The sequence below is a fragment of the Sceloporus occidentalis genome, unplaced genomic scaffold (assembly GCF_023333645.1).
Source record: "Sceloporus occidentalis isolate IW3139 unplaced genomic scaffold, rSceOcc1.0.p SCAF_74, whole genome shotgun sequence".
Classification (NCBI taxonomy): Eukaryota; Metazoa; Chordata; class Lepidosauria; order Squamata; family Phrynosomatidae; genus Sceloporus; species Sceloporus occidentalis.
The window spans coordinates 3,304,008-3,317,724 of record NW_028317054.1 but is presented as its reverse complement, the minus strand read 5'-3'; the positions used below and the strand labels follow the sequence as shown (position 1 = coordinate 3,317,724).

General features: G+C 36.1%; 1 protein-coding gene across 1 annotated transcript in view; it reads left to right on the top strand.

Annotated features, from left to right (window-relative positions):
- The window catches only part of LOC149285965 (dynein axonemal heavy chain 11-like), a 141,486-nt gene that overhangs the window by 76,971 nt on the left and 50,798 nt on the right, over positions 1-13,717 (top strand). The window contains exons 55-60 of the mRNA XM_089494671.1: positions 5,078-5,311; positions 6,131-6,277; positions 8,154-8,267; positions 8,383-8,526; positions 9,094-9,276; positions 11,432-11,533. Of these exons, the coding sequence (XP_089350797.1) occupies positions 5,078-5,311; positions 6,131-6,277; positions 8,154-8,267; positions 8,383-8,526; positions 9,094-9,276; positions 11,432-11,533 (924 nt within the window). The remainder of the gene's footprint in view (positions 1-5,077; positions 5,312-6,130; positions 6,278-8,153; positions 8,268-8,382; positions 8,527-9,093; positions 9,277-11,431; positions 11,534-13,717) is intronic.

The following is a 13,717-nucleotide window of genomic DNA, read 5'->3' as shown; positions in this document are numbered from 1 at the left end:
AGAAAAAAAAGGTTGTTTACAGTAAATCTGAACAGTCTAATTCAATTTCCAAACAAGAAAACCAAATGAATGCAGAATTGTCTTCAACAAGAAACAAACTGTTTCATTAATATTTCATTGTGGTCTTCTATAAAACGTAAGATGGCATTTTTCCACCAATTACTGGAGATAATGGGTCAATTATTTATTACTATTGGAATAACATTTTGACTGAATTGTCAAGAAAGTCATTTTTGTTCTTTTTGTCCTTTTTTTTCATATGGTGCAATTATTAGTATGTACGTAGCTGAACATTTCATTCATGTTTTTTGGAACCTTGTTCCTACATGTGATAATGTATTGTTTACAAACCATCTCAAATCATACTGTGGTGTTGAAAAAGAAGGGTGCTGGAAGGGCTGGTAATTGCCCAGAGGACCTGCTGCAATGGGAAATTTATGAGGGGAATTATGACTAATAAGTAGTGTTTTTTACTACATACATGTATGTTTTTGGGTTATAACCAACAAGGAAACAGTTGTATTTTTAATGTCACGAGGTAATCACATTTTATTCGAAGAAAATGGTTAACTCAAATGCTGCCAAATGGGCCTGTTTATAGTGTCAAGCGGACAGGCATGTCATGTTGCTCTGGCAATAACAAATTAGCTAAAATGGAGCTTTTCAATTCAACTCAACGCTGGTTGACCTGAATGCCAACTTGCAATTGGTATGAAAAGCAGTGCAACACATCTTTTTACAGACATTTGAGTTGTTCAAAAAGATGTCTAATTCAGCGAAATCAACTTTGCAACTCAGAAACTATATTATACAACAGATCTGCTCAACCTGATGTGTTTCAAAGTCAATTTGCCAAAACTCAAAGCTTATTGACTAGAGCTCAATGACTCACCTGCTCGGAGCTAGAAATGGCCTACTGGGACCAGGTCACAACCTCTCACCACAGTGGGGTCTACTCACTGAGATGTTGAGTGGACAATTGAATTAATGGTTAATTGACCCCCATTGATGGTGCATGCCCTAACACTGAGGGTATGCAAATCTGTCTCTGCATCTCGACTTATGTATGACCCGACTTTGGTGGTTTTCTTCAAAGTCTTATTATTTAATGCTAGGATTTTCACTTTGGTGACATGCATCAAAATATGGGAGAGCATCAGGGCCGGCCCGACAATGGAGCCAAGTGGGGCAACCGCTCCAGGCGGCACTTTTGAAGGGGCCCCAAGCCCTTTTTTTTTTTTTTAAAAAGCGAAAGAGAGAAAGGGGCACCAAGTGGTTTTCGCTTACCAAGCTGTCAGTACCCGCTCGGCGCCCCTCTCTCTCTCCTCTGCGGCGAGTCTCCCTGTTCGGTCTCGGTGCCGGCTTGTAATGCTGAGTTTCCGGTGCTCAGCATTACAAGCCGGCACCGAGACCGAACAGGGAGACTCGCCGCAGGACTGCTGAAAGGTATGTACAGGGGGGGGGCGGAGGGAGAGGAAGGGTAGATAATGGGGGGGGGGGGCGGCAAGGACGGAGGGAGAGGAAGGGTAGATAGGGGGGGGCAGCATTTTAAAATTCGCCCCAGGCGGCATTTTGCCTTGGGCCGGCCCTGGAGAGCAGTATACCTTTTCAACCCCTCTCCACACAGTGTCAAATATTGGAACCAGCTCAGTTGACTAGAAAATTAATTCATGAGTGTTTTCTTTGATTCTCACAATCTATAGTAGTATATTGGCTGTTAAACGAAAACACGCGGTAGTCATGACAAGAGTTACTTGTTAAAATAATGTAATGCGAATGAATTTGTGTTGAAGCGCAAATGAGTGTGAGGGAGTGAGTAGGGATTGGGGGTTACTTGAATTTAGCCCCCCTTGGCCCAAAGGGTGGCACCTGTGTGCTTTGCATTTAAGACGTAACAATACTTCCCTGAACGCATTTAAAATTTGCCGCAATTAGTTCATCAAAGTATTTCAACAGACAAATAGAAGACAATGGAATCGGTCCGTTTTTCACTTAAATTGGGACATTTCTTCTTTATATTTTAGTGTTCATATATAGTGCAGAACCCATGAAAGTCACAATGATCAGTTACCAATGGAAATAAATAATTCATGACAAAGGGAATTAGTCTAATTAGCAGGCTGTTTGAGTCCTTTGATAAAACCCAAGTCTAATTCCGTGAAGGGCAGGAAATGCTGTCATCAGTCAGCCCTGAAAAGATTAGCATCTATTATGAATGAGGTTAGACACCCTTGTGAAGTCATGTGTGTCCCGGAGACAAACTTAATATGTTCCAGAATGGGACATCGTTTGTTTCTGCAACAGATCATAGTTCCTACTGGGCTATTGTATGTACTAACAAGCAGAGATCACCACTCCTATCATTCTTCCCCTGTCTATCATCCTGACAACTGTGCAAATACATTTGTCACGCCAAGCAGGGATGGACCCTTGAATTCCTAGAGTGAAACACAAGGAACAGGCAAGAAAAAAAATCCTATATTCTGCGGAATTTAACAACCTACACGGAACACAGTACCGTGTGCTTAAAGAAGAGTCACAAGAAATATAGCATTTTATGGAAAACATTTTAATCTTTTAACCGTTTTTTTCCCCCTGCTTGATAGTTAGGTCAGAAGCCCCATGCTATGGCACAAATACTTTTATGATTAATTTAAATGCATAGGTATATTTTACATTCACATTTTGAATAGATTAGAATTATTATATATTTTCTCTACTTTAAATGTAAATAAGATGTAATGTAACTACATTCCCAATGTAAAAAGGAAACTCCTGTGGAAATTGGAAATCTTTGTCCTTTCATTTTTTTGTAAACATTAATTTAAATAAATTACCTCTGATGTCATGAGATCACGATGGTATTTCCAGTTCATTTAGTGTTTAATTGCTCCATGTTTTTTTTATATTTGATTTAAGCAACTGTTTGCAGGTTGTGTCAGAATTCCAAACAGAAATTATTTGAAAAAACATGTAATTGTCAAGCTTCTTTTTCATTAGAATGTGTATATGTAAAAGTATTCAGCTCTTCAGATCCTTAAAAAAAAGTAAAAAATGCTTCCAGCAATGCTTAATGTGCTCTTGTTCAAAATACCCCAATTAACAACAATTATAAAAAATTTTTTTAAAGTGAGTGAGCATAACATATATTAATATTATTATTATCTTTTATTTATATAGCACCAACAATTTACGCAGCGTTTAATACAATTCATATATTCAAGGGGTATGACAAGACGAGAATTGAAAAAAGAGAAAAAAGAGAAAGAAAAAAGAAATCATAACGTGTCATTTAATATTAGAAGTTCGCGAATACAATTATATTTTACACATCTTTTTGCGTCACTGGGGTGATATAATTATTGATGATATTTTGCTTTACAAATTACATATATATATATTTGATGCTCATTCACTTTATAAGTTTCTTATAATTATTTTTCATTAGATGCAATCAAATTGGGACTGGCCTAAAAACTATTTTACTTTGTTTAAGGGTATTCTTGTGTAGGTGGGGTGTCTATAAAATGCATAAAAGTGTCTTGTAGAAAGACAGCAGTCGGACACAGGTACTCACTGTCACTTTGTTGATATGGTTAAAGCAGTAGATATACTTGAAAATGAATTGAACAGTGACATATTTCTACAACAGAAGTGACTAACCAACTCGTTACTTGTATGAGACACTCTATAAACCTTAACAATGTGGTCTTAATGATTTCTCTTGATGAGGTTCAAATTAGTACCACCGCACATGTGAAGAGCCACGGATAAGATGTAGTCAATACAATAAGTGATTTATTTTTTAGATTGAACAATGAAGTCCTGAAAAATATCTAATTGTCATTTAAACAGTAAGAAACAATGGTATACTAATGTCATACAGAAAGTGATGTCATATTAGTAAGCCCTACAGAATACGTGATCTGATTCCTTAATTGGATTTCAAGAGATGGAACAAATAATATGAATATCAATGTGAATAGATTAATGTATATATATATATATAGATATATAGACTGTGTGTATATATATATATATATATATATATATATATATATTGTATTTGCGAACTTCCAATATCTATATATATATATATATTTTTTACATATCTTATATATCTAATATCTTATATATATATATATATATATATATGTATAATTTTTTTTTATCTATATATATATCTTATGAACAGCAAAAGTTATTGTTTTATAGTCATTACATTTGGATTTGGATTTCTACAAATTTTAATTTTAACGAAAATGCAGAGGGACCCCAATGAAACAAACAAGAATGAAGCAGAGAGCTCAAATTATTTGTATTTTGTTGTTCTTTTTCATTATATCTTACACTCTCTCATGCTCTCTCTTAATATCTCAGCTCAGCTTCTTGTCTTGCCTCTTCTTATTTTTCTGTCTTCTTTATTCTTTCTTCTTTCTTGGTCCCCTTTCCTTCCTGTTATCCGCTCTGCTAACCTTTCCTCCCAGAGTGCTTCTGCCACAGAACGGATCCTTGATGCACACCACGGGGACAACCATACCCCTAGAGGGGCAGAGGCTGTCTCCGTTGGGCATGCCATGGCTCTGTTCTTTTGTGGAAGTACTCCAAGATGTCAGAACATTGCAGATGGCTTCGCAGAAACACGTCTCTTTTTCTGCAGACCCATCTGCATAATTCTGGCCTCTTGAGGTAAATCCGCAAAAGGCAAAGCCAAGGCGTGCCCCACATCGACAGCCTCTCGCCCATTCCTCCGATTGAGGCTGATGATGTGCCTGGAGGCTTTGGCCTTTTGCGGAAGCACTCTGGGAGGCCAGACTAATGGAGTGGCTTTCAGGGAGAAGCGGACCAAGAAAGAAGACAGAAGGACAAGAAGAGATAAGACAAAAAGCTTAGCTGCAGAAAGGAGACAGAGACATGGAAGCCGTTGGCAGAGAAGATAGAGAGAAAGTGAGAGAGCGTGAGAAAGCGTGAGCGGTCGTAAGAAGTGAGAAGTAGTAAGTGAGAGTGGGAGAGAGTGAATGGAAGGGCAGGAAATGAAATGTGTCTATTACTAACATAACCTTTTTCCTTATTTCAGCATAATGTAAAAACCTCTATCAGCCAGTTCATAACATTTGCCCATACAAGTGTAAACGAAGTGAGTCTTAAATATCAGCAGAATGAAAGGCATTATAATTACACCACCCCTAAAAGCTTCCTGGAGCTCATTAAATTGTATTGGAATCTTCTTGGAAGGAAAAGGAACGAGTTAGCCCAAAAAATGGAAAGACTGGAGAATGGATTACAAAAGCTACAAACTACTGCTTTTCAGGTGAGAATATGTAAATTTGGATATTCCAGTGTAAGTGTTGTGTGTGTGTGTGTGTGTGTGTGTGTGGGCAGTGGCATTAGCAACTGTTTATTGAATGGATGTCCACATTTTAAGGGGGCAGTCCACTGACTAAGACTTTCTCCCCAAAAATGTCCCCTGAACAATATTTCAAAAGTAAGTTGATGTTTTCTACTATGAAAATGTCACTATAAAAATCTCAACAAGTCAATTAATTTATTGTGTACAGCACTTAAATAATACATCAATAATATTAAACGTGGGAAGAAGCATATTTATTTACATTAAATCATTACATTTCATTTTAAAATTATTCTCATCTTATCCTTGAGCAGATTTAACACTTTTCTACAAAACATTGTTCTGAGGCCAAATATGTGTGTCTTACCATACTGGCCATTGTAAGTACTCCATTGTAAGTATAACTTTTACAAAACAAGAATTATTTTATGAGTCTGGAATATATAAATGGAAATTGATTAATTACATTATCATATATTAGTTTTAAGCTACAGCCATTCAAATGAAAATACTAGATAAAAGAACCAAAAAAATAGTAGAGGAAATAAACCCTCAATGTGCAAATCATTAGCCAGAAAATTCAATTTTTTGTTGCCTTCAAGCCAGTATTTTGATAAATACATAGAGATAATTACACATCCTCTAGAGGAACAATATAATTATACACTTTTTTTTAACAAAGCCCAAGGCAAGGTTTACTCTTTAAGCTAAATTATTTTGATATAATTGAAATAAATATGTTAAAACATAATTAGTAAGGTCTCTGTTGTAATAATCCAGGTAGAAGACCTGAAGTCTAAACTTGCTATTCAAGAAGTGGAACTTCATCAGAGAAACAGAGATACAGAGGCACTTATTGCTAAAATAGGACAACAAACTGAGAAACTGAACCAAGAGAAGTCCGTTGCAGATGCAGAAGAACGCAAGGTATGAACACGAGAGATTGGAGTGTAATGCATTCATGGAACCTCCTGACGTGTCTCAGAGTCATCCAAGAAATAATTGAGAACATTTTATGGAAATAATTTTAGTGTTGCATGTACGTTTTATATGAAAACACAATGGACCATTGAATATGGTTGTATGAACCTGAGTTGCATTATATAGTAAACATCACAGCACACTCTGCTAAAAACAAATGAAGGATACTGAAATGATATCATAGAGCCATGCACAGCCATTGACCGTCCTTGACTATGGGGCAATGGGCTGGATACACACATATGGCGTAAGTGTTTGAACGTAGTATATGGCGGCGTATATCCGGTCAGCAGCCACACACACATTATTTTATGGCTGCTGGTCTTAAAGTGCCAGGGCCTCTTTTCTCCTTCAGGCCCCGGAATGGACAGACCTATAGAAGATTCCTCATATCACTACAATGTATTTTTATATGAAACAACCTATAGACATAGATATTGAATATTTTTAATGTTTTGTTAAGGAAGGAGCCCTGATAAATTTTGTTATGCCCACTAAAAACCCAGAGCTGCCTCAGTATGACACAACCGATAGGGTTATACTACAGAAAGCCACTTCTCATTTGATGATGGACAGGCAGAGATCTGTGGATTTTATAGGCTAGGAAGTCTTATACAACACACTTAGCTGTTCATAGTGATAGTAAATGATTTTTTTCGGAGATACTTATAAAAGGAAATACATGCTCATGGAATTATTGCACATTGTGCTCAGGATATCAAACTGGGTTATGTTTATATAAAAACAATTCTGGAGCAAAATGCTTAATATGGAGCAACCACCATGTCTACCCCATCTCTACGCTTCAAGCTTCATGTCACAACTTCATTTAGTAAATATGGCTATTTTTCCCCAACATGAATGTTCCTCTCCAGAACTGTAAGACATAACTTAAGATTTTCACATATAAGCAGGAAAACGTTTCATGTTTATTGTTAACTCAGCAAGCCCATGTTGGTATAACAATTGACCTTGAAGGGCGCTGGTCAAATCATACATATAATAATTGCAACTGTTTTTACAGCGAGGGGGGGCAGTATATGACCAAGGTTGGTAATTTGTCTGAGTAATGATGTTATCAATCATTTTCCATGTTCCTATTGTAAGAAAATTATTTCTCCTCCCATAATCTGCATAAGGTTGTGACTGTGATCAAATATGTCATTTGGGTTTATTGGATTCAATTTGCACAGTACACAATTTGCCCAAATAATACACTTTCTATAGCGAGTTAAACATGTTGGTCAGCACCACGTTTGTGCAAAATGATTCTTTGTTTGCTACAAATAGAAAATATTTGCAAAAATATTCTGGTCTTTCTGCCTAAAGGTTAATACCCAAAGGGATGATGTTTAATAGGCTTAGTTAGACTTAGTTAAACAAGTTAACTAAACTGAAATCCCTAAGTTGTGATGTCCTTCAAACATCACCCAATTTAAGTGCAACTTTGAACTTGTTAACTTTTTGGCTCTTTAAACAAGAAGCTAATTGTAGAACCTGAAGAAGTCTCATTTATTTATGCCATCTAGCTATTAGGCAAATTATTTGCTGTTAAACTTAAGTGTCATGGTTGTGGATGTGTTTCAATTTAAATATAATAAAGATTTACAGAAAATGTTATTCGATTTTACATTAGTCTCAGGAGATTCTGTTCACTAACTACTAATTTGAAAAGCAACCTCATTGTGAAAATCAGGGAAAAACATACCGTATATCCAGAAGATAGAGCATTGGAATTTTATAACTAAATTTGCAAAAAGAGAGCACTTTACTTGTTTTATACAGGATATATATTAAGTTCTGCGATTTATTTCACTCATAGATTGCTGCAATTCAGGCAGAAATAACAAAACAGCAGCAAGAATCAGCAAATGACCTGGTAAAGGCAGAACCTGCCCTCCAAGCAGCTAATGCAGCTCTGAACACCCTAAACCGGGTAACTGACCTTATCATGCTATATATTATCACTATGCTTATCATAGAATATGTATATATATATATATATATATATATATATTCTAGTTCTAATTGCTTATTTTCCCAATGCCCAGTTAAACCTTACAGAGCTGAGAACGTTTCCCAACCCACCAGTACCTGTGACCAACGTGACTGCTGCTGTCCTTGTCCTTTTATCTCCAAATGGCAAAATCCCTAAAGACCGAAGCTGGAAAGCTGCAAAAGTTTTAATGAGTAAGGTAAGAAATCCAATCCACTTTGGACTCTATCAGTCCTCAAGCAGTGCAGGTTTTCAAGAAATCCTTAAAGATGTCAAAGACGCTTTATAATTAGAAGAGGGAATATAATATCATTTTATTATATTAATGAATTATTCATTTATTATATTATTGTCTAAATAAGGTTCATCTTCTAAATATGTTGACCCTTTAAAAGGTGTCACTAGCATATACAGGTTCTGTCACCTCTAGGACAAATGATCATTTTTGTGATGTCCTACTCAAAAAAAACATTGTATAATTTAGAATTTGAACCCTCCTGATGAAAAAAGACCTATGCATGGGTTCCTATAATTTGAGGCTGACTTTTCTTTTAAGTGTTATCATGCCTACAAGTATATAAGAGAAATAAATTTGTATCAGGTACCAACATTACTTCTCTTGGTGTAATTGTAATCAAATAATTAAAGTTACATCCATATATCTGAAAAAATGGACTACTTTAAAGCGATTGGCCATTTTCATTTCCTCTTAAATTTTAACATTGTCATTTTTCCATTTTTCATCGTTTCCATGTATTTTATTTAGGTGGACGAGTTCCTTCAGAATCTGACTAACTTTGACAAAGCGCACATTCCTGATGTCACAGTCAAAGCCATAAAAGAGGACTATCTGAGCGATCCTGAGTTTAACCCAGAATTTGTCCGTATGAAATCCTCAGCAGCTGCTGGTCTCTGCGCTTGGGTTATTAATATTATTAAATTTCACGAGGTAAGATAATTAAATAATAAATAAATAATAAGCACGTTGTTATAAACCACTTTTTGTGATCTATAGTATACATAAATGAAGCCATGAAAATATATCAATGTGTATCGACTGTATAACTATGTCTAAAACTGTAATGATCAATGATGTAAATAAAAGCTGATGGGGCCCCAATAGATGAAGGTGAAGGTAGGAGATATTGGGTTAATGGCTAGTTTCTGCTCGTTACTCAACATCTGACCATGATTTACTAACGCTGATTTTTCACAAACTGCTGTTTTCCCTGGAACTAGTTTGTTATACTGAATATAGAAATGTGACAATGTGCAACATGTTTAGTCTTGAAATCACTTTGGCACACATTCCACCAATTCACAGAAATAGCTAAAAATGGAGAAGTGCTATAAAGACGTGTTATATATCACAAAAAGTAGCAAGAGGAGCTCTCATTGAAAAGCACCTCTTCTCCTCCTGTTTATATTATGGACCCTTCTCCACCACTCCTTCACGTCTATTCTTTGATTACACACACATTTTGGTGGGATGCTTGGAGCAGTACAGGTGCGTTCTAATATTCTTTTTATCTCGCCACTTGGCAGATAATGGCATTGCAAAATGGTATCATTTGGGTGATAGCTAAGCCACTTTCCTGTTTTAATAATGGCATGTTGTAAAGCGTACCTGAAAGTGATACATTATCATTAACCCTTTGAGTCCCACATTTCAATAGTATGTACATTGACCTGTCTGGCACTAAAAGGTTGCTTTGCCCGTGCTCATATGTCTATCTACGACCGAGCTGATAAATCCACTGTTAGTATGATGTATTTTATCACCCAGAGCACATTCATCACAAGTAGAAATAAAACTTAGACAAAGGTGTATGTTCTCATTAATTGTGAGAGGCCCAATTCATCTTACTAGAGCGTAATTAATGCTGCATAGAATCTTTAATTTTTCATTATTTGTCATGATGAATATTTAGCTTTTCTCGTGTTATTTATCAATCTGCTCTCATATACTCTGGACACTTCAAAAAGATGTATGTAAGTACCTTCCTAGATTTTTATTCTGGTGATAATTGCATGGATAACAGGAGTGTTTTTAAATAATTGTTTCTGTTTCATTGTCCTGCATTGTGTTTGCAATATTTCATTTGATATTGTGTCCTTTTGTCTTTACTTGTGTTCTTAAGAAATATATCTTAAATGATTGCTCTTCAGAGTCACACTTTTCACACTTTTGTGTTTGTTTATATTGGTGCCTATATTTCTATTTTCAAACTAAATATACTATATAATCCAGTTAGTCTAATAAATACATACCCCAAAAAAATATATTAAAATTTTTTCTTATTTGAATAACCTGTGAAACATTATAACGTATAAACGTGATTAATGACAAAAATAATAATAGCAAGGGGCAGTAGATTGTACCTAATGTATCGGTCTTAGTCTGTCAATTCTAGTTTTTTCATACCATTTGAACGTGTGCTGTAAAAAAGCACTGCGTAAGTTGTTGGTGCTATGTAAATAAAAGATGATAATTATCACCTTTATAGAAACATAGAATTTATCGGGAAAGAAGAACCTCAGTACCCTCTGTAGCTCTTAGTAGAATTAAATTCAATTACTAAGGCAGTTTCATTTCTTGGTCCAAAAGTAAGGAACTGTTTTGCCTCTGGGAAGCAGAGATCTGTGCCAAAAGTCAACAAAACTAGTATAACTATACATTTCCTATATTTAATCCTCCTTGTAGCAAGTAACTAGAAGTTAGAAGTAAGCGGTCCATGAGAAAATATGAATTAGGGGAAATTCAACATTTTTAACAATTTAATTTGAATGGTCGAAAGTGATAGTGATATTGTTTCTGATGTTCTATAAACCTTCTGGCATGTGGCATTTTAATTTGCTATTTCAGCAAAGAGTACAATAGAACCTACATGAGCATTTCTTTATACCATTGTCATTTCACTCCAACAACCAACCCAGAAGAAAAATAAGCCTATCGATATGGGCAGATAAATAAGAACTAATTAATACAAAATGAAAGATAGTTTTATGTAAGTAACCAGTATTACCAAGGTGGTCTGCTAAGTAATTATTAAAGGTGTTACTACTGATAAACTAGAGTAAATTTATATATATTTCATGTTTAGGTTCATTGCGAAGTGGATCTTAAGCGTCAATCGCTCATTCAAGCCAACATGGACTTAGCCTCAGCTGCAGAAAAGTTGGAAATAATCCAGAAAAAACTGGAAGTAAGTTACTTTCTCAGTCTTCCCTTTGCCACCCAGTCAACTAAAGCAACATGTCATATACACACATGCCCACAACACTCTATAAACCCATGTATCAAGACCTAGGTGCCAACCTGTTTTAGATTTGAAGTTAAAACAATGGGGTTTGTGCCTCCAGGTATTATTATTTGACTTCACAAACAAAACATTAAACAGCATTAAAACAAATTATGAAGTGTATTTTGCATTTTAATTGCTAACAAACATTAACAGGCACACTTCCTAAATGTATCCTATTTTCCTTGCTGAAGCAGTTGATTTAAACATTGAATTTTCATTTAACGTGAACTATGAAATAAGTTTTGAAAGGGAGCTGATGATGAACAAGAAATGCACTGGGCATTTAATAAGGAGAACAACGGCATGATAATTAACGGGCATGCATAAAGATTCATGCTTTATACCAAAATTTTAATTTTGCACATAAATGTGCCTGATGTAGGCAGCATTTAATCACCTAGCTGACAGGAGTAACTACTTTCATTTAACCTTGACTGAAGATCATGAATTCTAACAGGTTTAATTGGGTACATCATTTAACAGAATGAACAGAGCAAATTTTTCTCAATTCACAGCTTCTGATTGACACGCACCAGCAAAACTGCGTTGCACAATTATGGCTGTTCTGCATTCTAGATCTGGACATCAATTGAAATAGCTATTTGATGATAGCTGCAAAAAAAACCAAACAGCATTTTTTTGAAAATGCAAATCATTTGCATTACTCCTTTTTCTTTGCATTAGCCCCAGCCAACAAATCCGACATTTGAAAGACAGAATACCGTATTTGCTCGATTATAAGACGAGGTTTTTTCCAGGGCAAATGCTCTGAAAAATACCCCTCGTCTTATAATCAAGGTCGTCTTTTAATCAGACCTCATTCTGCTGGGGCCAGGCTGCTTACCGGTCTTTGGTCGCGAGCAGCGTCGCTGCTACTAGCAGCAGGAGAACAGGAAGCTAGTAGAGTGTCACATAACTCTACCTCCCCCCTCCTTCCTCTGGGGGCGGGGCCAGAGAAGTTGCTCGCACAGCCGGGCCCCTGCAGAAGTCTGCGAGTGGGAGATCTGCAGTTCAGGTAAGGGGGTGGGGGAGGGTTTTTGAGTATGTGTGATTAATGGAATGAATGAGTATTTAAATGTTTGTGAATGAGTGTGTGTGTGTGATAGCATGGATGTGTAAGGGGGGTGGGGGTGTTAGCATGGCATAGGGAGGCTGTAATCACACTACTATCATCCCCAGGTTCCAGCATGTACTGGCTGCCTTGGCTTGATAGGAGTGTGATTGCTGTTAGCAGTTATATAAATATATATACCTCCAGAAATGCATTTTAACCCCCTATATGCCACTCAGCCCCATGATATGCCTTTTAACCCCCTATATGCCAGAGTGGCATATAGGGGTATAAGGCATATCATGGGGCAGAGGGGCATATAGGGGGTTAAAAGGCATATCATGGGGCACAGTGGCATATAGGAGGGTATAAGACATTTCTGGAGGCAGAGTGCCATATAGAGGGTTAAAAGGCACATCATGGGGCAGAGTGGCAAATAGGGGGGTATAAGGCATTTCTGGGGGCAGAGTGGCAAGCCTGGGGGCAGATGTGCATAACTGGGGGGGGCAGGTTGGCAAATAAAAGGAAATAAAAAATATATTTTTCTCAATCATAGCTTTTATTAAATATGAAAATTAGTTTACATGAATTAATATTTACTAGTAAAACCTTTTTCCTATAGGGTAGTCTTATATTCAGGCTTTTTGTTTTTTTCCTAAATTAATATTTTGATTTTGGGGGGTCGTCTTATAATCGAGCAAATACGGTATGTTATATTTTCATGGTTATTTTTTGTAATGATTTTTTGTAATGATTTGGGTTGTAAAACTATACTTGCCATTATGTAAATATGAGAGATTCCCAAAAGAAAACCAGGCTACCTTCTGAATTCTACCTGTTTTTGTTGTGTCAGCATATTTAGAAATGTGGGTTGCATGAGTTGATGGATGAAGCAGCTAAGGATGAAGAGAAAAGACAATATCTAGAGCAATCCAGAGCTATCTCTGTTTCTTCTTTATTGTGTATACATAAAAACATAAAAAAATTTGAATATAATCGTAGCTTTCTTCTGATTGCATAATGTTTTTATTGGG